This window comes from Trachemys scripta, chromosome 1 (genome assembly GCF_013100865.1).
Source record: "Trachemys scripta elegans isolate TJP31775 chromosome 1, CAS_Tse_1.0, whole genome shotgun sequence".
NCBI classification, from domain to species: domain Eukaryota; kingdom Metazoa; phylum Chordata; order Testudines; family Emydidae; genus Trachemys; species Trachemys scripta.
The window spans coordinates 150,571,221-150,593,709 of NC_048298.1; the positions used below are offsets into that span (position 1 = coordinate 150,571,221).

A 22,489-nucleotide genomic window follows, 5' to 3' on the forward strand; every position below is an offset into this window, starting at 1 on the left:
TTTTTAAGTCTGCCATGAATTGCAAAATGGCATGCAAGCCTAATTAGGCCTTGTCGTATGAGCTCAGTTTTTTACCACAGTAAGATTCTTCAAGCAGGGCCTAAGGTGTGCATAAAGCAAGTGAGAGGCATGTGGTTAATTTGTTCTCAAGCTGGTGGGGTTCACAAAATGTCTGTTGCTGTTAAGAGCAAGAGACCCAGTCTTTCAACTCGAGTGCCTCTTGCTCTTAAGGGGTCACACATACACAAAGCACTAAGTAGGACTGCATTTCTTCAACCTACGGCTGTATATGGAAGGAGCCATAGCCATTAATTTTAAATGAGAGACTAGATTGCCTATGCCAACCTCTTGCCCTCTTCCCTCCCCCCCCCCAAAAAATCACTGATGCATGGTAGCTCCACACTGACATTCATTGAGCTCCCCACCAACCTTTAAACAGTAGGAACAGTATTTGTGAACACCCAGGAATAACTCAGTTACTGCTGTCTTTGAAGTACATTCTCATTAAATGGAGGTTTCTGGTGATTATAGGGTTACCATATCTAGCAAATAAAAAAAAGGACCCTGCCCCTGCCCTAACTGCCCCCTCCCACTCCCAGCCCCGAGGAAAGGGCTGCCCGAGCGCTACCGGCTTCACGGTTTGCCAGGCAGCCTCCAGACCTGGTGCTTCCCCAGCGCAGCTGGAGCCCGGGAGGGGGCGCAGGGTCTGGAGGCTGCCCGGCAAACTGTGAAGCCAGTAGCACTTGGGCTCCGGACCCTGCGCCCCCAGCCGGGCACTTCCCCTCCCGGGCTCTGGCAGCGCAGGGTCCGGAGGCAAGGGGGCTGCCCAAAGCCGGTAGCACTCAGGCAGCCCGACTCTTAAACAGAGCCGAAGAGTCAGGGGAGGAGCAGAGCTGCCATTTTCCCAGACATGTTTGGCTTTTTGGCAATTCCCCCCGGACAGGGGTTTGAGTGCCAAAAAGCCAGACATGTCTGGGAAAAAGAGGACGTATGGTAACCCTAGGTGATTACAATTTTATATAAACTCAGTTATTGCTTGTGAATAAGTTTGTCCTCTACTTGTGTCTGGGCTGAAGCAGCCAATGCTGTCCAACTTTTAAACAGAAAAAATTTCAGTCACATTTTTAGAAGGGTATTTGAGACTGCCAACTCAGCCTTCAAAAGTAAAGGTGCATTAGGTGCTAAGGCAGTTGACGCATCAGCAGATTAACAGAAGTTGAAGTACAGGTTTGTTGGTCAGTAAGCACAATATTTTCATTTCAGCTACTCCTATCAGAAGTTAGATTGTGTTTTAGACAGTATTAACTAATGTAGTAGCCCTTGCTTTTCCTAAACTCAAAGGTTTGACCTGTTTGAGAGAGGAAGCTGAAGGCTCCTTCATCTAATAAAAATGGCACTGAAATCCTATTTCAAAGTGTAGGCCTGCATTTTAAAGTTCTGTAAGTAAAATAAATAGGCCTGGAAGGATAAGATTGTCAGTAAATTATGATGAAATCAACACTTACAGAGAAGAAAAGTGTTGAATCAGAACTTGGTTCTGATTTAAGGATATTTACTTTGTAAATTTTGATGTGACGTTGATTTGGGTTTTAAAGCTTTGACAGAGGTTGATATTCAAAAAGTTAATGTCTGACCTTTCCATAATTCCCAGCCCTGCTAAAAACAATCACTGCCCATCAAAGCTATAGAAAGAGTACATACAGCTATAGCGAAGTCACTTCCTGAAGTGCTAACTGCAGGAACTCTCAAGGTCCCCCAGCCCTACACAGCCAGAGTCCAGTGTGACCAGTACATTCTGACAGCCAAGGTGTTTTTCTTGCAAAGCAAGTACAGTTGATTAGTTTCAGAGCTCCAGCTGGATTCACACTGATGCCATTTTTAGTCACTTTGCAATGGTTAACTACCTAGAAGATGCACTGTAACTTGTGTCTTTTACAGGTCCAGTACTTTTTCAAGATTCTGGACAACTGACAGCAGAACATGGAACTAGCTCCAGTTCCTAAACGAAAGACAGACAAGGAGAGAGATGTGTTCATTCATTTATTGTCCAATGTTTTAACCTGACTGAAATACAAGAGCAAGAGCACTGTGCTCCTGGCTATTTATTACATGTTAGAACATAGAGTTTTGCACTTTAGACAACATTTAACACCATTCTATGGGGTACTGCATTGCTTTTTATAAAGTTCAAAATAAAGATTTATTTTCAAACAAGTGACTTTGGTTTTTTCATACATTACACTTTTTCTTGCAGAAAAAATAAAATTGTACAACTGCATAAATATAAAATCTTCCACCATGAAAATGGTTAAAACATTCAGTAAAGACATTAGCACCACACCATGTGATGCTGCCAGCAGAAAAAAAAAAAAAAAAAGAATATACAAAGCAAATAATTATCAGTCATCAGTGGTGGGGAAAGCCTGACTCAGGTTTCACACAACATACTGGAGGAGGAGGGTGGAAAGAGCATTCACTACAGAGCACAGAATACAATCACCTTTTTTATTTATTCATAGTTTCCCCTGTTGCCCCTTCAAATAAAATACCCTTACACCACAGGAAAATAAAAAGGATCTATGGAGTGCTGTTAAATAGTCTCACAGGTGGGCCTTTATCTTTAAAAGGAAAAAAAGTAAAGTACCATGCCAGTTCTAGTCCCATTGAGTATTTACACCTCGGGCAGCAAAATCTTTGCTCACAGAAAGTAGAAAACAGATACAATACATGGCTTGAAAAATGACCAGAGTATGTACCTATAGTACTGTACACTAAATAAAATACACAAGGCAGCAATACTTAGGGGGCCAGAAACACTGCTTACTACAAGTCAGTTATGGAATCATAATTTACAGTAAAAATGGGCATGTCCCAAGGCTCAATTTTGTTTTCTTTTGTCATTTACAGTAGAATAAATATTTTGTCACTATTGCTACACTTTAAGTTTACATTCTAACCTAGTAATGCAGAAAGCTAGTGTAAAGCATATAGATTATGTGTAGGTCCCATACGTATGACAGTTTGTTCAAGACTAGTAGGTTTTTTGTTTTGTTTTTTTACTTTTTAAATGGCTAGGAGGGGAGAAAAGAAAATTGTGCTTATGATCAGCTGCTCTTTATGTCAAATTTCACTTCAAAACGTCCCTGAAAACGGTCTTTGTCACTGTAACCGATGTTCTCACCGTAGACCTTGCATTCCACACGCACTTCCGTGTCATAGGTCAGATTAGTGAACTGCACTGCCATGAGAGGCTGGAGATATTTTGGCTGAAGCAGCTTGCCATAGTATGGATAATATTGTAGAGGAAAGCCAGCATAACCAGCCATCCCATAATATTCAATGGTGCCGATTTTGTCAACATCTTCCTCTTTCTAAAGGGGGGGAAAAAAATATATCACTTGGACAAGCCCCATTGTAAATATTCCCACCACTGTATACCCATTCAACGTAATTATCTGAACCGTACTTGGCCATCACCATGTGACTTCTGTGCTGGATAGTGCAATTCAAACCGATTCAGTATCCCCAAGGACAGGTGCACAGTAGTAGAATGGGGGCAATTAAATAATCAATTGACATAATCCAGGATGATTTTTCCTATTTACCTTTTATTAGGGAAGTAGGTTCCACAAAAACACTCAAATTATGTCACCACAGAACTTCAAGTTGTTTTCCAGCAGCTTGGTAAGATCAGCATTATTGTTCCCTGGCCACTCATTGTTATCTACAGCAGAGGGTACAGGAAAATCCTGAATTCTAATAATTATTCCCTCTTAAAACTGGCCCCAGAATTGACAAAGCTTGCTGTGCCTCTGGGCAGCTTAAATCGGTCCAAAAATTTTGGATTGAACAAAAAATAAATCTGCCTTTTTCAGTTAGCATCATTCTCTACAAATTCCTGCTTGAGTAAATGAATTACCCAGGGGAGAGGATACTGCTACTTGGAAGAGACCTTGCTTTTGAGGAGTACATGGCTGAAAGGATGGGGGAGGGGCAAGGAGAAGAGTCCCTTTTACTTATTTCTAGGTTACCCATCCCAGAGATCAGGTCAATGACAAACATTCAGTCATCATTAATTGTTCACTGACCTCTGTGAAACGAGTTGCCTCAATCCAGTTCCTAAGGGGAAGATATCCTTATCAAAAGAAATGGGGGTGGGGGGTCATTTGTCAGCAGAAAGGTCAAGGAGTGAATGAGCACCAAGACTTGACTCCTATCTCAGGATTGAAGCATGCTCACTTTTTAAAATATCCTTTTAAAGTCAATCTGCACCAATCTAAGAACTGGGGCCAGAGAAAGAAGCTCCTGGATAATAAACAGCATCACGGAATGTATACGTCTTCCCACAGACATGGCTTAGAAGCCAGAGTCTCTGCTTATACAAAACTCGTATGGTGTAGGTTATGGTTTTGACTGGCTCTGCCCTTTGATGGCCTGAGTTCATTGCACATTTACAACAGTTAGCTTTGTAGGAAGTTTGATTCACAAGAGAGACTGATCACGTGTCAGGAAAGGCACGGACACTCTTTCCCACTTACCTTAGCAAAGCAATGAACAGGGAGGACATATGGATTGTATCTTCCCATCATCTCAGGAGGGAGGCTACCATTTGTTGGAGGCTAAAAAAAACCCAGAACAAGCAAGTGTTAGATTGTCCAGTGTGAAATGTCTGCTCTTCAGACTAACTCCATTGAAAACATGCACATTGATTAGTTTCCAGCATGTCTTCCTGAAGTTCAGAACTGTGCCAACAAGTGGCCCCATCCTTGTGTGTCAAAGTCCCGGGGGGGGGGGCAGGGAGGTGAACTACTGGCAGATTCATTGAGAGAAGCCAGATTTGCTTCTAGGTCAAAGTTTCAAAGCCAGCTCAGGTTGGCAACGATTTTCAGTCATTACTGTGAGCAAGTTAAGTCGCCATGGAAGCCACTAATTCACCAGCAGTAATCAATCTGGTAACAAGAGAAGCTCTACAGACTACTTTAAAAAAAAAAAAAATTAATAATCCTCCTCCTCCTCCTCCTCCTGTTAGTGAATTTAGTAAAAGATAAGTCTTGACAGCCCGAGGGAACATCCCTCCCCCAATAAATGCTTGTGGTCAAAGGACAAAGCAAATCTCCTAAAGGTAGTCTGGAAAAGCATATGATTCACACATAATGGAGGAACGGCACAGAGCCCACTTGGGAGTTTGCTTTCTAGGTACAGTGCCAGAGAGTCACCCTGGAACTTGAGTGGTTGAATTAGGGAAGGCAACTGGCAGTCCTGAACCAAGGTGATGTTATCAAGAGACTCGATTTGCAGAGTGTTTCCATAGCACCTATCACTGAAGGCTCTTACAGCACTTTCCAGGAATTTAAACCTCATGTCTACCCTGCAAGGTAGACATGAATATCTCCATTTTACAGACAAGAGTCCAGAGTAAATGGCTTTTCCAAGACCAGTCCTCTGCTCCTGCTATAAAAATACTTCCGCCAAATTAATAGGAAGGGAAAAGAAGCACTTGCCTTTGGTTTGAAGCCTAGAATTCTGTTGAGCTTGACAACAACACATGGTTTTCCATCTTTGTATCCATAGCTGGAATCAAGCATTCCGGAGCAGTTTCCCAGCCAATCACGTCTGAACCTGCAGACTTTCTTCTGACCTTGGTCATTATTAAATGGTCCTCGGTTTATGTAGTCGGCAGGTTCATCTGGGGGGGGGGGGGGGGGGGAGAAGAGGCAAAAACCAAAACACTTATATGCAGCATGAACTCACACTTGAAAGCTTTGAAAAGAAAAGCAAAAAACTCCTGTGAGCATTTCCCTGGGATTGGAATCCTTTTTTTCAGGTATAGTAGTAATCAAAACAGACAGACACCACCTTCTACAAACTGACTTCATGGATCTGCACCAAGCCATTCAGTGACAAGTGCTCTACGGATCATGGCAAGTCGGTTTTCTACTGGGCCTTTTTCCTCGAATGGATGTGTGTGTGGGCGGGCTGCTGCTCTGATTTTTATTGGTGATGTTTTGGGTCACAGGAGAGATTCTGTCAGAAATGTATTCTCCCTCCAACAGACACCTCCCTTCAAGGCAACATTACATGCAGTCCATCATTATAGGTGCTTTGCTGAATTACATTAGAAGGAGAAAGCTGCTGGCCCCCCCCCTTAAGTGGTCAGGATCAAAAGTCAGGGCTCTCTCCCCTACAAGAGTTGATATCACACTTAAATCAGAACAGGGAGATGCATTTAGAGCAATGCTTTAGGTGTTAGCTGAAGCCATCAGCTGCAGAAGGGAAGGAACGTTCTGACTCTGACCTGAGGGGGGAGGTGATCAGCAGATGTAAACTGGCATACCACTGAAATCCAAGGAACTATGTAGATTTACACCAGCTGCATGATCTGGCCCCAAAAATTAGACTGCAAAGGACACAAATGTGGATTCTGTAATTGAGATGTTCTGGTAGAGGGTGGGGATCTGAAACAACTTACAAGCATTTCAAGCACACTTTAAAAAACAAACCTACCCACCATCTGTTGATCATTTGACACCTGTTCCATTTATGTCAATGGAAAGACAATGACTGGAGTTTTAGGCCTTTGGACTTACAGAAACAAATACACGTGGGCTAGTGTTACTGGAAAGGCTACTTTCTATGCATTTGAGCCCAGTGATCTGGTTTGGGTCAAGACCCAGAGCAGCCAATACACTGTCTCTACTTAGGAGGAAAATATTCGGCTGGTGTCATGATTTAAATGGCTTCTGGTAACGACCTCTCCTCTGTCTGTTGGAGCAGAGGAGAAGGAGCAAGTCTAGAAGAAATGCTTTGAATACAGATTTACCTTCAGACCATGTGGAGAAGGAAAGGCAGTCCAAAGAGATTCAACAGTGCTTTCGGTGTCTATCTGTAGTTCGTTATTACACCCCGGGGCCATGGAAAGGGACACTTCCCCACATTAACAGCTTTTGGAAACAAGGATTTGAATTCTTAACTTGATTTGGGAACATAGGGTGGAACAGTCAAATTTGCTCAGCACTGGCCTAACTCTGCTCCTACTGAAGACAACAGTAAAACCCCTATTGTCTCTGATGGAAGCAGAGGAAGGCCAATGCTCAGTGCTTTTCACAATCCCACCAATAAGCTTGTCAGAGTTGGACAGCGAAGCTCACGGTCTAATGCATTCTACTTGGACAACAGGCAGTCATGAGCGACTTCAGGACCAGCTAATTAACCTGAGAGAGTCTAAAGCTAATCATCATGCTGTTAGTCACTAGGAAAGAGATGCTCTACAGGGCTTATACCAACACTATCAACAATGGCCAGTATTATCTTGATTCTTGATGGATGGAGTTAGGAGAGGGGTGGCTAATACTGCCTCCAGTTATGTGAAAACAGTCAGAACTTCATATCCAGGAGTCTGCTTACCAGGGCAATCGTCAAATTCTATACTGTTGGCTTGTTGATCATTGTCGTAGTTCTTCAAGAATTTGTTAAGGCCTGCCACATACTCTTCATAAGTTTTAGGATCAGCCATACGAAAGGAAACTTCTGTCTTTAGTACTCGGGGGATTACTGTCAGTCCTAAGGGACAAGAAGGGGAAAAAGATTAACAAACACCCAAAAGTCACACGATTTCAAGGCAACATGTATAGTGCATGAAACAGTCTGTTCTTCTAGAAACTATCATGACTCAGATTTCAGAGTCTGCACAACCAACGCACGCCAGATTTTAGCTCACTTGGAGGTGACGTGCTTAAGACACAGCTCAGTCATTGCTTCCAATAATGGCCCAAAACACTGTCCTGATATTAGTGGCAGGGGCAGTGTTTTGGGTCACTGCACAATTTTTTTTTTTTTTTTTTAAATATACTCTCAACATTCCAACATGCAGTACACAGCCTACTGGACTAAGGCTTCATTTGAATCCAGCATGGTTACTTCCCCACCAGTTGTGTGCACTCTAATCCAGCACAGACCTGGGTCAATTGTACAAGATAGAGACTGGAAGCAGCCTGATGGGGATTAGCGTACAGCCGAACAAGAGCGGATGGTGCAGGGCCCAAGACACCTCCCAAACACTCCAACTCAGGAAAGCATTCCAAGTAAGTATGTGCTTACGTGCTTTCCTGAACTGGGCCCTAAGGTAAGTGAGGAGCAGAGTTGTCCTAGGCTCTGAGATACCTCAAATGGATTCTAGACATGGGGTAAAGTTTCCAAAAGTGCCTAAATGAGCTAGAAGCCAAGTCCCACTGTGTTTCAGTGTCATTTAGGTGCTTTTGAGAATTTTACTTAATAGTTACAATGCTCTGGCAGATGGAACAATTCAAGGCTTGGAAGATGGTGAGGTAAGAAAATGCCTAGAATCCACTAGGAAAAACCATAGACTTAGGAAACAAGGCAGGTTAGTGCTACCAGTCCAAAGCCAAGATTTTCAGAAGCAACTAGTGATTTGGGGGTGCCTCTATGCTAACAGAGGGAGACATGGGCCAAAGTTCAGATACTACCTGAGGGAACCGAAGAACCCACTACTCTGTTTCTGCCCTTCAAGAACAGCTCCCAAGCCTGGAGATAGATGGGTGCATTTTCAAAAACATGCACACTTGGCTTTTGGGTTATGGCCTTTGGAAACTCTGGCCCAGAAGGAGAGGTAAAGCGAAGAAGACTGATCATTGTCCTCTCACATCTAGCAAGAAAAAATGGTCTGGGTGTAACTGCTCTCAAACCTCAGCTCAAAATGCTTCACACCTTCCCTGGCACACTCCTAATTCATGAAGAGGGATGTGTACTCCAGCCTTGAATTAAGCCAGACTGGGAAGATCTATTTTGAGATCAGGACAAAATCTCCCTCCCATGGTGAATGATGGAGCACAGGAGGAAAATCTGTACCAGATAAGGTTGCATTCTTTGGTTAAGTAGAAATTTCATTTTTACAAGCTTTAAATGGTAATGTTTCACTACTAAGCATTGGTTTACACTTAAAAATAAGATCAACCTGGCTATGTCGCTGAGGGCTTTGAAGTTTTTGCACCCTGAGTACCAAGGTTAGGTTGAAACAACCCCCAGTGTAGAGGCAGCCAGGTTGACAGAAGCAACAACATTGTAGCGCTGCAGCCCCACAGCTCCAGCTGTGCCACTGTAACACTTGAGTTGGAAGTTAGCAGACTTGCCGCGTGGCATAGCCTGTGATCCCAGCAACATCACTAAGATCACATAGCCGTCTGCCCTCTGATCCTACATTATGTGCAAGTGGGGGCAGAATCGAACATGACATCCAGAACACTTCTCCACCCAGCCCCACATGGCCTCTGCACTTTATAACCCTCACCTCCCTCCTCCTATGCTGTGCAGGAATTACTAGGCTAGCCACCAAGTGAAATTTACTCACATGAGCTCAGAGCACAGTCAAATCATAAATTATCTGTGCTCTCTAGAAAGCATTGTGCTCTTCCCCTTACTCATCTCTTCTGGGCTTTGTGCACAGAAACAGCGCTGATTGCCTCTTTGGTCAGACACATTTCATTGAATGGGGTAAATGGGAACATCATCCCTTGGTTAGAACACTGCTTTGGGGGCCAGAATTCTGGATTCCATAACCAGCCCTGCTCTATTACCCAAGGGCAAGGATATTGGCGGGGGGGGGGAGGGGGGGGGGGGAAGGGAAGGGAGCAGGGTAGGGAGCAGATGCAATTAATATACGGAAGTTACCCGTACAGTCGAAGGGAAACCATTCCCTTAGTCATTACAAAAAACTATTAAATATTTGCACTCGCATGAGGTCCAGGTCACATTTTAATTGAATGCGTTGATGCGTGACTAATGCTGAAGTTTAAAATAATGAGAACTAGAGTTCATGCTGCTTTTGGGGTGGCCTCTGCCGCAAACTGCCATCAATAGGGGTCCTGGTTGTATTCAGTCTGTTGCCTTCGCTTTAGCGAGCTGAGCACAACAGCAGAGTGGCATCTGCTTTGACAACTTTCAAACAAATGTTTTGCCAACAACAATTTCTTCCAGTGCAGGCTGAACCTACTCAGCTGCCTACATGGGCTCACAATTCTCTCAGGTCTTTCAAAGCCAGTTGAGTACTACTGCTTTGGGTCCCCTCCCCCTCCCAAAGTTGGAATTTGTAACCTAGGAGACAAAGATTTGCTTTGTTTCCCTGAGGGCAGCCCCCAGCAGCCAAAGATAGCTAGACAACCAATCAGTAGAGCTCATGGTTTCAAGTTTTATTTCAGGAAGCAGTTCTAACTCTCTCTCTTAGTTTTCCCTTTCATATATTTTTTCCCTGGGCTGGGTTTTGTTGCAAATTGAGAACTAAATTACCTTCCCCACTAACAGAATTAAATCCTACCAAAATTACAATTGTTTGTACAAGAGCCCGACAATCATTTGTTTTCTAGGAGCCTTTAACTTTGCTATCCACACAAAATCCTCATTGCTAAATATAGTGTGATAGCAAGTAGTTTTTAACCCCCTCCCTCCCAGTCCTCCTCCTTGTCAGCTGGTGAATGTTAACACTAGTTATTTAAGGTGGCCCTCTGTATGTGGGCTTCAGGCAACAGCATTAGCTTCTCAACTGATTTAAGCTTGAAGAAAGTCTCACACCCCCTTCCTCCCCCCACCCAGGGAACGAAGAACACAGATGAAGCATAGCAGAATATTGTGAAACGCCTTTGTATAGAAGCTGTAAAGTACACGCTACAGTCTGTCATTAGACAATTTAAGCCATGTATTTTATTTAGGGCACATGACTCACAGCAAAGTCCTGCCCCCCCCCTTTTGTACATCTTCTGCTGAAGCAAGGAAAGGAAGAAGAGAGAAGACACACTGCAACCCCCACACCCAATATGAAGCTAAAGCCACTGAACAAAGGGATGACAGTGTAGATGCACACTAGTGGTCAGTCAAGCCCACCATTTGAGCTCACTTTTGACCCCAAGACACCCACACACACGAGAAAAATGGTTGTACGTGTTTCATTGTTGACCACCCACACTGAAGAATCCCCAAGAGAATAAGATTGGGCAGCCTATAAACCCTACATCAGTGGTTCTCAACCAGGGGTACACCTGCCCCGGGGGTACGCAGAGGTCTTCCGGGGGTACACATCAACTCGTCTAGCTATTTCCCTAGTTTTACAACAGGCTACAGAAAAAGAACTAGTGAAGTCAGTACGAACTCCAAATTTCCCCATACAATGACTTGTTTATACTGTGCTATATACTGTACACTGAAATGTAAGCACAATATTTATATTCCAAGTTATTTATTTTCATAATTGTATAGCAAAAATAAAAGTAAGCAATTTCTCAGTCACACAGTGTGCTATGACACTTCTGTCTTTTCATGTCGGATTTCGTAAGCAAGTGGTTTTTAAGATGAGGTTTTAAAGTGAGGTACACAAGACAAATCAGACTCCTGAAAGGGGCACAGTAGTCTGGAAAGGTTGAGAGCTGCTGCCCTACATCAAAAAAAGACACCATTGGCTCTTCTGTCCAATATTTAATGGGCACCTAGTGGCTAGTACACTAGGGAGGATAGGATGGGAGACCAGAAATTATTCCTAATGGCTCATCCTGTAGCCCCAGTTCAGCAAAGCACTTAAGCACATTTTTACTCCTGGAGGAATTCTGCACCACTGCACAATGCAGAATTTTGCAGAAATTAATGTGTGCGGAGAATTTCCCTCTTCCCCTCCACAGAAATGGGCTGCAGAGATATTGGCTAGAAATAGGGGCCGATAGACCCGGAAGAGCTCAGTTCACAAACAGAAGACAAGGCCGGGGCAGGAACTGCAGGGTTCCCAGCAGCTCTAGTTCCCAGCACACCCTGAAGGAAGGAGGCAGTGGCGCACAGAAAACCCCATGCAAGCCTGGGACCAAGCATCAGGCTATTTCTCCCTCTGGATCCCTGGGCTCTGGGGGAAAGAGGGTGCGAGTGTCTGGGCCAAGGGCCCCCCCCCCAGGCTGGCCTCTGGGAGGAGGGGGTGTGATTGTCTGGGCGGGGGGGAGTGAAGGAGGGGATGGGCCTGCACCTTGCCTCTGGGGGGTTAGGAGGTGAGAGTATATAGCCCCCCAGCTGGGCTCTGGGAGGAGTAAGGGGCAGAGAAACAGGAACTGGGTTGTCATAGGGTTTCTGTAAAACTCTACTCCTGGGGGAGGGAGGGAGAGAGTGTGTGTGTACATGCGCATCTGTATTTTTACAGACATGCTTGCTTACAGGTATTTTGAAATAAATTACCAAAATAATTGAAACTGACAATTATATAGTGTTACTTTGACAAATACAATTTGCAGAATTTTAAAATAGTGTGCCAAATTTTTTTTAAAATTTGGAGCAGAATTTCCCCCAGAAGTAGAAATTCCTAAGTAACATTCATTTCATTAGCACTTACGCACATGCTTCTCCTTAAACACAAACTTACATGCTTTTGTCACTTGGGACCTTAATCTCTCCTGTGCCTCATTTTACCTATCTGAGGAATAGGAATACCACTGTTAATTTTCACAGGGATAATGGGAGGATTATTTAAATCACTGGTTTTCCCCTCCCCCATGTTACTGACACAATGTTGAGGCCCAAACTTAAGACTTACCATTTCCCACTGTGTGTGCCATCCCTCTAATTTCTGCAAATCTACAACCACTCAAAATAAATACTTCAATCCTCTTAAAGAGTGGGCAGCATGGCCAGCAGCCCAGCCCTCATGAACATCCCTGCAAGAGATCCGTGTGCACACCTGGGATGGGAGGCAAAATTAAGGGCAAGGGAAGAAAAGCAGCATGACTAAAGTGCTGGCCTTTCCCCGGCAGAACAACTCAAGAAAGAAACGCTGTCGTTTGGAAATAAGGCTTTAAGTGAGGAACTTTGGCTGCAACAGTGGTCATAATTCTGTGCTATTTCCAGTTAAAGACTTTAGAGGGCACATTTTTAAGTGCAGATGGATGTGGCATACACAGATTCACAAGACAGTCCTACAGTCATTCTGAGCAAGCTACCACCCTCAAGGTCCTGTTACTTTAGTAAGCTTAAAAAAAAAAAAAAAAAAAAAACCACCACCTCACACAAAGATGGAACCAATTTAAAACCCTGATGTGCTGGTGTCACTCCAGTCTTCTAGCCACCCCCTCTGAGGAAAATGCATGCACTTTCTCAACATATAATGATATCTGCATGGCTGAGTGACCAGGTGCCCTCTGCAGTTTGGGCTTCACCGATTCCACTCTTTAAGAGGTGAGAGACAGAGGGAGAAGATGTTACTTGTCACCTGCAGAGAGTTGTACCCAGGACAGTTGCAGACTCACCAGCTAAAATACACTGACCTCTATTTCATTCACTGTTGCTATGTAAGCTAAGTGAGCCAATCAGTCACTATGGAACAGAACAGCCTTTTCCATTACACCACCTCACAGGCACAGGAGGGAGCCATTTTTAAAGGGGCAGGAGCCATTTTTAAACACTATGATCTGACAGAAGAGTCCTTTCTGACACAGTTTCTGAAGAGGGTCTTTTCTCTGTGAGGTGTGGAGTGGCCTTCGCCCCCCACCCCAGCCCCCTGCAGCCAAAATCAAACAGCAAGAACAGAAATACTCGGTCAAATTGGTATTTTTACAGCATACTACACTGAGGTTTAAGACAAAACGTTCTATTCCATCATACAGATATCAGAATTTCTACCCAAATACCACGCTTAAATAGGGCTTAGAATTCCATATACATTTTTCTTGTTGTACTTTTAAAGTCAATCAGCGTTTGCTGTAGCTGCAATGTTGGACATTTGAATGCCTTCAATTCCACCACAACCCCCTAGAAAAGCAATATTTTATGGAGAGGTACAAAATTGTAATTTAGCCTTTGAGTGAGCATAATATCCCTGTTGTGTTAAATGCATGCAGTAGTAATTAGCATATTAATGCCATCTGGTAAAGAAACTGCGCTATACCCACGTCAATATCACCTAGTAAATGGCAGCATGACTTCTGATTTCATAACAGCAATAGCATTTTTACAGACCAATGAAGCTAATGCACAACATTTATATAGCATTTTCTTCTGAAGAGCTTAAGTGCTTTAGAAGGACAAGTTTTATTCTCCCCTCCCCAATCTGTAAAATGGCACAAAGGGGTTAAGTGATTTGCCTAAGGGGTCACAGCCAGAGACTGCGATAGAAGTCTAGTTTTTCTAGCTCCCGATCCTGTAACCCTGTCATTCCTGGATTACCAGAACATTTAAATAGTTAAAGTTGCTGGGATCCCATCACTTTGTACCACTTTCCCCACATACACCATAAAAACTCCTGGGCACATGCTGTTCACATACTGATTTGTAGCCAATAGTCTGCAGTGGTTCCAGTGAGAGGCAATTTATGTTTTCTAGTCTCCCTCTCTCTAATATATATTGTTCACTTTCCTGTTTGACAGGAGTACATTTTATTCATCACCACTGTGATAAGATCCAGTGAGATTTTGTGCCTGGGCTGGTCAACTTTCATGGCCATTTTGCAAAGTTGATGTGATATAAATGCTCACTTCCATAACTGAAAAGGTATATTCAGAGGCCAAACTAGTGGCTACTGCATCATGGTATGATGAGGTCTGAGGCGGAGAGCTACACTTTATTTCTGGGCTTGCATGAGGATGAAAAGGCTTCAGACATAGGAACATTCACCCCATACCAATGTGCAAGTGACCTCTACTGTCTAGAGAAGGAAGAGCAAATATCAACTGGTTCCAAGAGCTAGAAGGATGCTTGCCCCAAATTCAGGGTCTTTGACACTAGTGCACTGAATGGGTTAAAAGTCTTGGGCTTGAAACACCCTTAACAGGGGGTGGGAAGGAAGGAATACAGATTTATAGGACAGTCCATTTTGACTGTCAAGAAAAGTGTTGTCACGTTGGTCCCACTGCATGCCCAGGGAGTCTAGCCTGCATGCTCAAATTCCCAAGTCTTCAGAAAAATCAATGCCTGCAACCTTTGTGTTTATAGAAATAAAAGTAGATTTTTAATGACACATTAAAATGGTGCCTTGAAACCAACCCACCTTCCAATTATTTTATTTTCAAAGGTCAATTTGTGCAACATCCAGTCAACTTTTTAAAAACTAATCAATGCTCTACAGATTAAGGTTTTATGAAAAAAAATTCAGCTCAGAGTTCATCTCAACTCAGAGGTAAACCTCCAAAATTACTATTAAAGTGAAGACACTGACAAAAGTTTAGCTACAACAAGTAGATCACGTGATATCAAACTGTGCAGCAAGTCAATAGGGATGTAACCTGAAAAAAATCAAACTCTCTGCGCATCAAAATTTCTCCACCTTGTATTTTTCCATGTAGTGTAGTTTTATGGGGCAAACATTTTTCTTCTTTAAAAGCAGGCTGCTCCACCAAAACTAATGCATACGGTATCTTAAATTATCCTAGTAGCCATGTTTAATGCTAGACTATCCATTTTCCTTTCTAGTGCCCTACCCAAAAAAAAAAAAAAAAAAAGTGCTGCTGATGTTGACCAAAGCAATCAGTTCTCTCTTGCAAGTGTCAAAGCCAGATGGGTTCAGGCCAATGTTTCAGCACCAGGGGCAACATTTACCCCTTCTGAAGCATCATAAAAATACAGTTTGTTCCAAGTTTCATCCTTTGGAAACAACTTCCTTTAAAATGTTGGTGGTGAGGCTTCTGGAAGATCTGCCTTTTGATTTTTGCTTGCAGTGATATTGTATAGGCTAGAACAGTAGCTCTCAACCTTTCCAGACTACTGTACCCCCTTTCAGGAGTCTGATTTGTCTTGCCCCAAGTTTCACCTCACTTAAACTACTTCCTTACAAAAATCAGACATAAAAATACAGAAGTGTCACAGCACATTGTTACTGAGAAATTGCTTACTGTCTCATTTTTACCACACAATTATAAAATAAATCAATTGGAATATAAATATTGTACTTACATTTCAGTGTATAGTATATAGAGCAGTATAAACAAGTCATTGTCTGTATGAAATTTGAGTTCATACCGTCTTTGCTAGTGCTTTTTAGGTAGCCTGTTGTAAAACTAGACAAATATCTAGAGGAGTTGAAGTACCTCCTGGAAGACCTCGGGGTACATGCACCCCTTGGCTAGAATAATAGTCCTTGCTTAGCTAGAATATAGCTTAGTCACACAGTTTACTACTGCACTGCTAAACCCCCTGGTGGGGCTGCAGCATGCTCTCTGACACCAGAGCCTCACAATTGTCACTTAAATACCAATGTTATTAAAAGCTTCTGAGCTGTTTTTCAGAGCAAGCGGTGAGAGACAGAGACAAATCGTTACCATCCCCAATGCCAAGCAGCCTCAAGGTCATTTGTAATGTGGGAAAGCAGCAGTTGCAAGACTCCTCCCCCTACACTCTCATGGCCTACCAGTCACTGACTTTTAGCAAGAGCCAGACAGCATAACAGACTGGATATGACAAAGCCAGGAATCTGCTGCATTGCCAAGGCATTCTCTCTGCTTTTACCTCATGCAAACTGTTCAGAGATGCTGCCTAATTGATCTCGCTCTCTTTAAACTGCTGCTGTATTTCATCCAGTACGGACAGGCTGTTCATTTGCTACCGTTCATTCAAACAAGAGAACACCAAATGCATGTATGTATATCTGTCACACACACCCCTTTTCCTCCCCCAAATTTCCAAGACACTATGAGCATTATTTATATAAGTGTCTAAAGACTCAGATATTGGTATTATTTCCCAAATTGTCCGTGGTCACCACTGGATATCAGGTGGCAGAGATGAAAATAGAACCCAGGAGTCCTGACAGCCGCACTCCATCTGCTTACCTCCGGTAACATCTAAACCACATTCCATTAATTTGTTTTAATATAAAACCAATCACGCACACACAGCTCTCTCTCACTTCAGCAAATGTTATAGCTGATGCAACATTTAATTCTCATCAAGACTCAACAGCAAAAAAAAAAAAAAAAAAAAAAAAAAAAACAATGCTGTAAACATAGGTTGAGAACATACCCACCACTTTTAGACATGCTTGACTGATATTGGTGCTAAAAGGGACTGGTGCCTTAGACATGCCACAGCAATGGAATGCTATTCCATCATCACTCCCAGGTGAGTAATAAAATGATTGTTCTTGAAATGATTTGCACAGTCAGGCATGGGCCTGTTATTTAAGTTACCTGGGGGTGCCACTCGATCCTGATATTTGGGTTCAAATTCACTGATAGTGAGCAACATCACTTGAATGGTCCCGATGAATATGCCTGCCAGGCAGCCATAGAAGATCAGGTAGAAGAGAAGGATCTTAACTGCAAGAGAACAGAGAAACAATCAAGCCCTTGACGCAGCCATGTTTCAGCACAAAATTTCATCCTTTTCAAGCACTGAAGGAAAACCCAGCATGTTTAAGCGTGACACTGAAATTGCCCAAGAGGACCGAGCTCGGTTACAACAGCTAGCAAGTGACTGTTATTTGTATCACAGTAGTGTCTGGATGTCCTAGTCATGGACCGGGGCCCTATTGTGCTAGGCGCTGTACAAACACAAAGCAATTTTCTGATTTTAGTCATAGTATTTAATGTTAGAATGTGATGAGCTAACTTTTTAATTTAAAAGACACGTGAAGGTTAAAACTTGTGACTTGTTACTGGATCCACTAGGAAATATCACTCTGTGCTGCATTCTAAGCGACTGATTTTCAGTGAAGCTTGAGCAAGCTTGCGTGGTAGTAAAGGACATCCTTAAAGTGCCTGTCCTTAGGCTGCTCAGCACTTCCACAACGCCCACTGACATCCCCTCACTAGCATCGAGCCTTGGAGCTGGAAATTCCAAAGGAATTAGCAGTTCAAATCCAACTGAATGCCACCAGGAGTTGGGTGCCTAATTCTTTTAGTATCCTTTGACAACCCTAATCTTCAACTGTGGACCTAATTCCACACATGAAAGTCAATAAGAGGTTGCTAGAAGCAAAATTAGGCTTCATATTGGCTATTGTCTAGCTGATTCTAGGTGCTGAAAGCCACCTCTGTATTACTGTAGTTTGACAATTCCTATATACAGGTCTTTCATCTTAGGCTGGGGTTTACTAAAGCGAAAATCGCATATAGTCAAAATTACATTGAGCGTAATGGCGGGCAGAATCGTACGCACTACAGGCACAGTATTTAAATTGTTATTTTTCTTTTTGTTTTGTTTTTGCCGACCGCGTAAAGCTGAATTCGCGCATGTTAAATGCGCGTAAGATAAAAATCACACAGCATTACCACATCATCCAGCTGAAGCAGCCAATTATATAACCAGATTTTTGATGTAAAGGAAAGGGGAGACTGAAATAACCACATAAGAAAATAAAAAGGAACACAACACTACTCAGAATCTGGATATCAGTTACTGGTTTACAAGGATTATCTCAGATGATTAACTGCATAGTAACATGCTGTACTAGGCATCACCAGGCAGCCTACAGGAAGGATAAACCCGCCCAAGCCAAGCAACTATATGCTAATCAAGGGAACAGTAACAAGCACAAGCAAGTGAACTAGAATTAGAGGCAACAGATGATTTGAGAAGAGATGTATTTGACTTCAGAATGCCCTAAGCAGATGTCACTTTAAGCCAGGTTGCAGCGCTGTGGCTTGTGTAGTCAGGCATAGCGCTATAAAAAAATAAAAACAAAAAAAACAAAAAAAACCATCTCCATGAGAGGAATAGCTCCCAGCACTGGTGCCCTGTCTATGCTGCCACTTTACAGCACTGAAACTTGCAGTGCTGGGGGGTGGAGGGGAGAATTCCACACACCCCAGTGAGAAAGTTGCAGCGCTGTAAAGTGCATGTGTAGACAAGCCCTAAAACAGAGACTCTCTGAACGTCTGGAGTGAGACTAGATGTGGGGGAAGGGAGGGACAGAACGTGTAAGAGAAGAAAGCTTTCTTCCTGTGCTCAATTACCATAGAAAAGCAGCCCAATTCAAATACAATTCTCTTCTCCTTGTCTTTAATTATTTTCAGTCTCTTAAAGAAAGAGCAGCAGGAATGGGAGGGACAGACAATGAAAAAAAACTAAGATAGTTGGGCCTTGTCCTCAAACTTCCTCTTTCCCCACTGGGGTGGGGTAGCAGGAAGTTCATGAAGTTAAACTCAGCAGCACTATGTTTTGGCACTCTCAGAGTTAATCACACTCTTTGGTATCCAGGCAGCTCTAGGCAAATCGTTGTGATGTCACTAGAGATTTGGAAATTTTTTCCAGAGCAGTCAAAGGAGGTGCTGTTGTAATACACCAAACAAGAGTACTGCTGTCTGCAATGTGCTTGCTGCCTTTGATTTTTTTTTTTTTTTTTTTTTTGGAATCACATCAAATGGGCAGTACCAGGAGGTAGCATTGACAACATCCTGGTTGGGAGATGTCTTTTTACGCTGTTTAATGCATCTACAAGGTACACAGCCTGGGTTATAGAAAATATCCAGCAAATCCACTGACAAAGCACAAGGGCTTACATGAGAAACAGGTGCCTGCTACAGGTTGGTGTGTAATACATAGGCCAGACTCTCAGCTAATGTATACTTGTCAGACTTTGGCTGACTTTAAGGGAGCTACACCAATGGCGATCTAGCCCTAGATATTTAGGTACAAGTTCTTTGTGGCAGAGAGCACATTCTACAAATCTGTAAAGCCCCACAGAGATTCATGGTGCTATAAAAAAACCCCACAGTAAACGTATTTAAATTCTCTGCTCACTCATAAATATATAATGAGAGCCTCCTATAAGTATGTCCTAATGCTTCTACCTGCCAAATCTAAAGATGGCAACTCCACATCCGGTTGATCAGTCAACAGAGGCTGACTTCAACAATGAGGGTGGCAGGCCAGCTTTGGTTGGCAGCAACTGTAAGACTGACTAAGGCTTTTAAAATTCATATATAAATAGACAACTTTCCAAGTACTATTTGTAATAGTACAATATGTAATCAGTACATTATACAGGATACTTCTTGCTTATACAGCTATATGAGGTAGTGTAAAAACCATTGGTTTCCCAAGTTCTGATGTAAACTCAGCTTCCTGTAACCACCCACCCCACTCCCCAAAAAAAGGAAGAACAGAAAGGATGGATAAAAAGTCTTTCCAAGTCTACAGTTTCACAATTCATATAAACTGAGCTCAGGTTTGCTGGTTAAAACCCAACTAGGTGAAAATGAGCCCAAGGGCAAAATGCCCTCTCCCCAAGGACAATCATGCCAAGCGCTTCAGTTCTGAGAGATACATTCCTTGTTTAAGACAAAAGAGGCGTCACCACCATCCTTGATGCTTGGTTGTTTAAAAGAAGAAGAAAAAAAATCAGCGAACTGAAATATTTTAACAGTATCTTTTTGTAACTTTGACTGGGAGGTGGGGGAGAATAACCACAGTGACTAACAGCCACATGCTAGGTCAAGCTGGAACCAGAGACACCATTTCTCAAATTATAGATCACTGCGCATTTCGTGTTTGTTTTATTGTACAGAACTGCAGCTGCTTTCCTCCAGGGTCAACTCAAAGTGAACTAGAGCTTGCAGACTATTAGAATCCAAAGGAAATAGATACGGCTGTACTGTACAGAGAAGGGGGGGGAGGGGAGCCAAAAAGATGGAGAGAGGAAAAACTGGGAAGTGATGCCCTAGGATCTTCACAATGCCCCTTGTATCTATCTGGTTAGTGCAATGCAGGCTGTGATGCACCTAGAAGTGGGGGTCCTTCTGGCCTCTGACTTAGAAGGAGGAGTGGGGAGAACCACAGCAGGGAGAAGGGAAGGAGGCGGCTATGGATTTGAGCTATTGTGCACCTCATGGTCTCACTCAAGTTATATTTAGTTGCTAGGAGACTGGCTTCAAGGACTTGCTCATTCCTGAGTCTCCCCTGCTTCCTCCCCACCCAGCCCCTTTCCTCTCTCCCCGGTGCTCAGGCAGGTTATTCCTCCAAATAGAGACAGGGGGGAAAAACACAAAACAAACCCAAGAGGACCATCCATACATCCAGGAAAACCAAACCCTAAATGTCCTACCACTGGATGGCCTTGCCCAGAGCGCCCAGTGCCTCCGGTTACCTCCTGCTTTGAGGTGTCACCTTGACTAACCTTGAGCTCTGATGCATTATTAACCCTTTGCTTCCCCAGCCAAGCAGCCCCACCGAGCTTGCTGGATTCCAGAGGGTCTCTTTTTGTAACACAAAAGCCTCTACACTAATTTCAGAGGCCAACCCTGTAACACCTTTAAACAGAGGCCCTTCTCCTGGCTCTCTCCACAATTCGCCCTCCTCCAAAGACACCATGCCAGCCGCATTGGCTCCTCTACAAAGGGTCTGATGCAGAGGAGGATGGTGGGAAACAGCGAGAGGTATGTGTAGGGTTGTTCGCCCCCGCGCTCACAGCCGCCCACCCCACCCCTACCGCAGTCACGACTCAGATTTAACTACATCAGTGCCCTTCAGCTTGACCTTTTGCAGGGGAAAAAAAAAAAAAGACACCAAAGCAGCTTTCTCCAGCGAGGAAGGAGCTCGGCCTTTCAGATTTCAAACATCGCTGACAAATCAAGGCAACAGGCTGAACAACCGGGCACGGACAAGACCAAAAGACGAGGCAAGGTTCCTCCTCTACATCAGACACCACACACGCAATCGCTTTCCGCCTCGAACAATAAGCACTTCAGCTCCCCAGGCGATACAGCATCCCTTCCCGAAAGGAAGGAAACCAGCCGCCCCCAAATCAGCTAACAGCTCAAGGTAACACCGTAAGGAACCAGACATTAAATCCACACCAGCGTAATCAAGTCTGGGGTGTGGTTTTTTTTTTTAAATCATCATCGACATCGAAGCAGCATTTAAGACCAGTGAAGAAAGTTCGAGGTGTATTGTTTTAATCCTGATGCGAGAGGGATTGTCTCTAGTTTGCTCTAACCCGATTACAATGAACAGGGGAATCAGTTCCTTGCCCCCACCCGCCTTTCGCCACCTTTCTAGCGCGAGGTATTGCGGGTCCGCACTAGCCTTTGCCGGGAGCAGGGGCCCGCAGCCTCCTTCCACGCACCCACCCGAAACACGCAGCCCGCACTGGGTGCGGGGGAGGAGGCAGGGCTGCGGCAGGGGCTGGCGCACACGGAGCCCGGCTCAGGGAAGCACTTACACCAGCTGCCGCCGGTCCTGCCCAGAAACTCCTTCTTCTCCGAGTTCCAGATGAATTTCTTCCAGTTGCCATCGCCTTCCTTCGCTTTGCCGCGAGCCATGAGAGAGGGATCGGCCCCGCCTGGGCGCAGAGGTGACACGGGAAAATCCTCGTCGCCCCCTTAGAGCAGAGCGGAGGGGGGGAGGGGAGGCTGCCCGGCCAGCAGGTTCCCGCGCACGCCCCGGCAGCGGCTGCTTTGCAGGTGGGAGGGCTGCGGGCCGGTCCTGGCCGCGGGGCAGGTGGGACGCAGACGGGCCGCCGGCTCCCAGGCACAGCGAGGGGCCGCTCACAGAACCGCACTGGCCAGGGACATAGGCTCGGCGAGAG

General features: G+C 44.0%; 2 protein-coding genes across 4 annotated transcripts in view; one reads left to right on the forward strand and one right to left on the reverse strand.

Annotated features, from left to right (window-relative positions):
- NME7 (NME/NM23 family member 7) overlaps window positions 1–2,211 on the forward strand; it is a 172,685-nt gene extending 170,474 nt beyond the window's left edge. For all 3 annotated transcript variants that reach the window (XR_004648150.1, XR_004648151.1, XM_034789633.1), the window contains one exon: window positions 1,939–2,211. Coding sequence is in view for 1 of the 3 variants with exons in the window: in XM_034789633.1 (XP_034645524.1) it covers window positions 1,939–1,971 (33 nt within the window). In the remaining 2 variants the exon portion in view is untranslated. The remainder of the gene's footprint in view (window positions 1–1,938) is intronic.
- ATP1B1 (ATPase Na+/K+ transporting subunit beta 1) lies at window positions 2,026–22,489 on the reverse strand. Its single transcript, XM_034789647.1, has 6 exons — window positions 22,124–22,489; window positions 17,151–17,279; window positions 7,405–7,560; window positions 5,502–5,686; window positions 4,539–4,619; window positions 2,026–3,371 (listed from the first exon to the last, which is right to left on the reverse strand). Exons 1-6 carry the CDS (start codon window positions 22,221–22,223, stop codon window positions 3,105–3,107), a joined length of 918 nt encoding a protein of 305 aa, XP_034645538.1. The 5' UTR covers window positions 22,224–22,489; the 3' UTR covers window positions 2,026–3,104.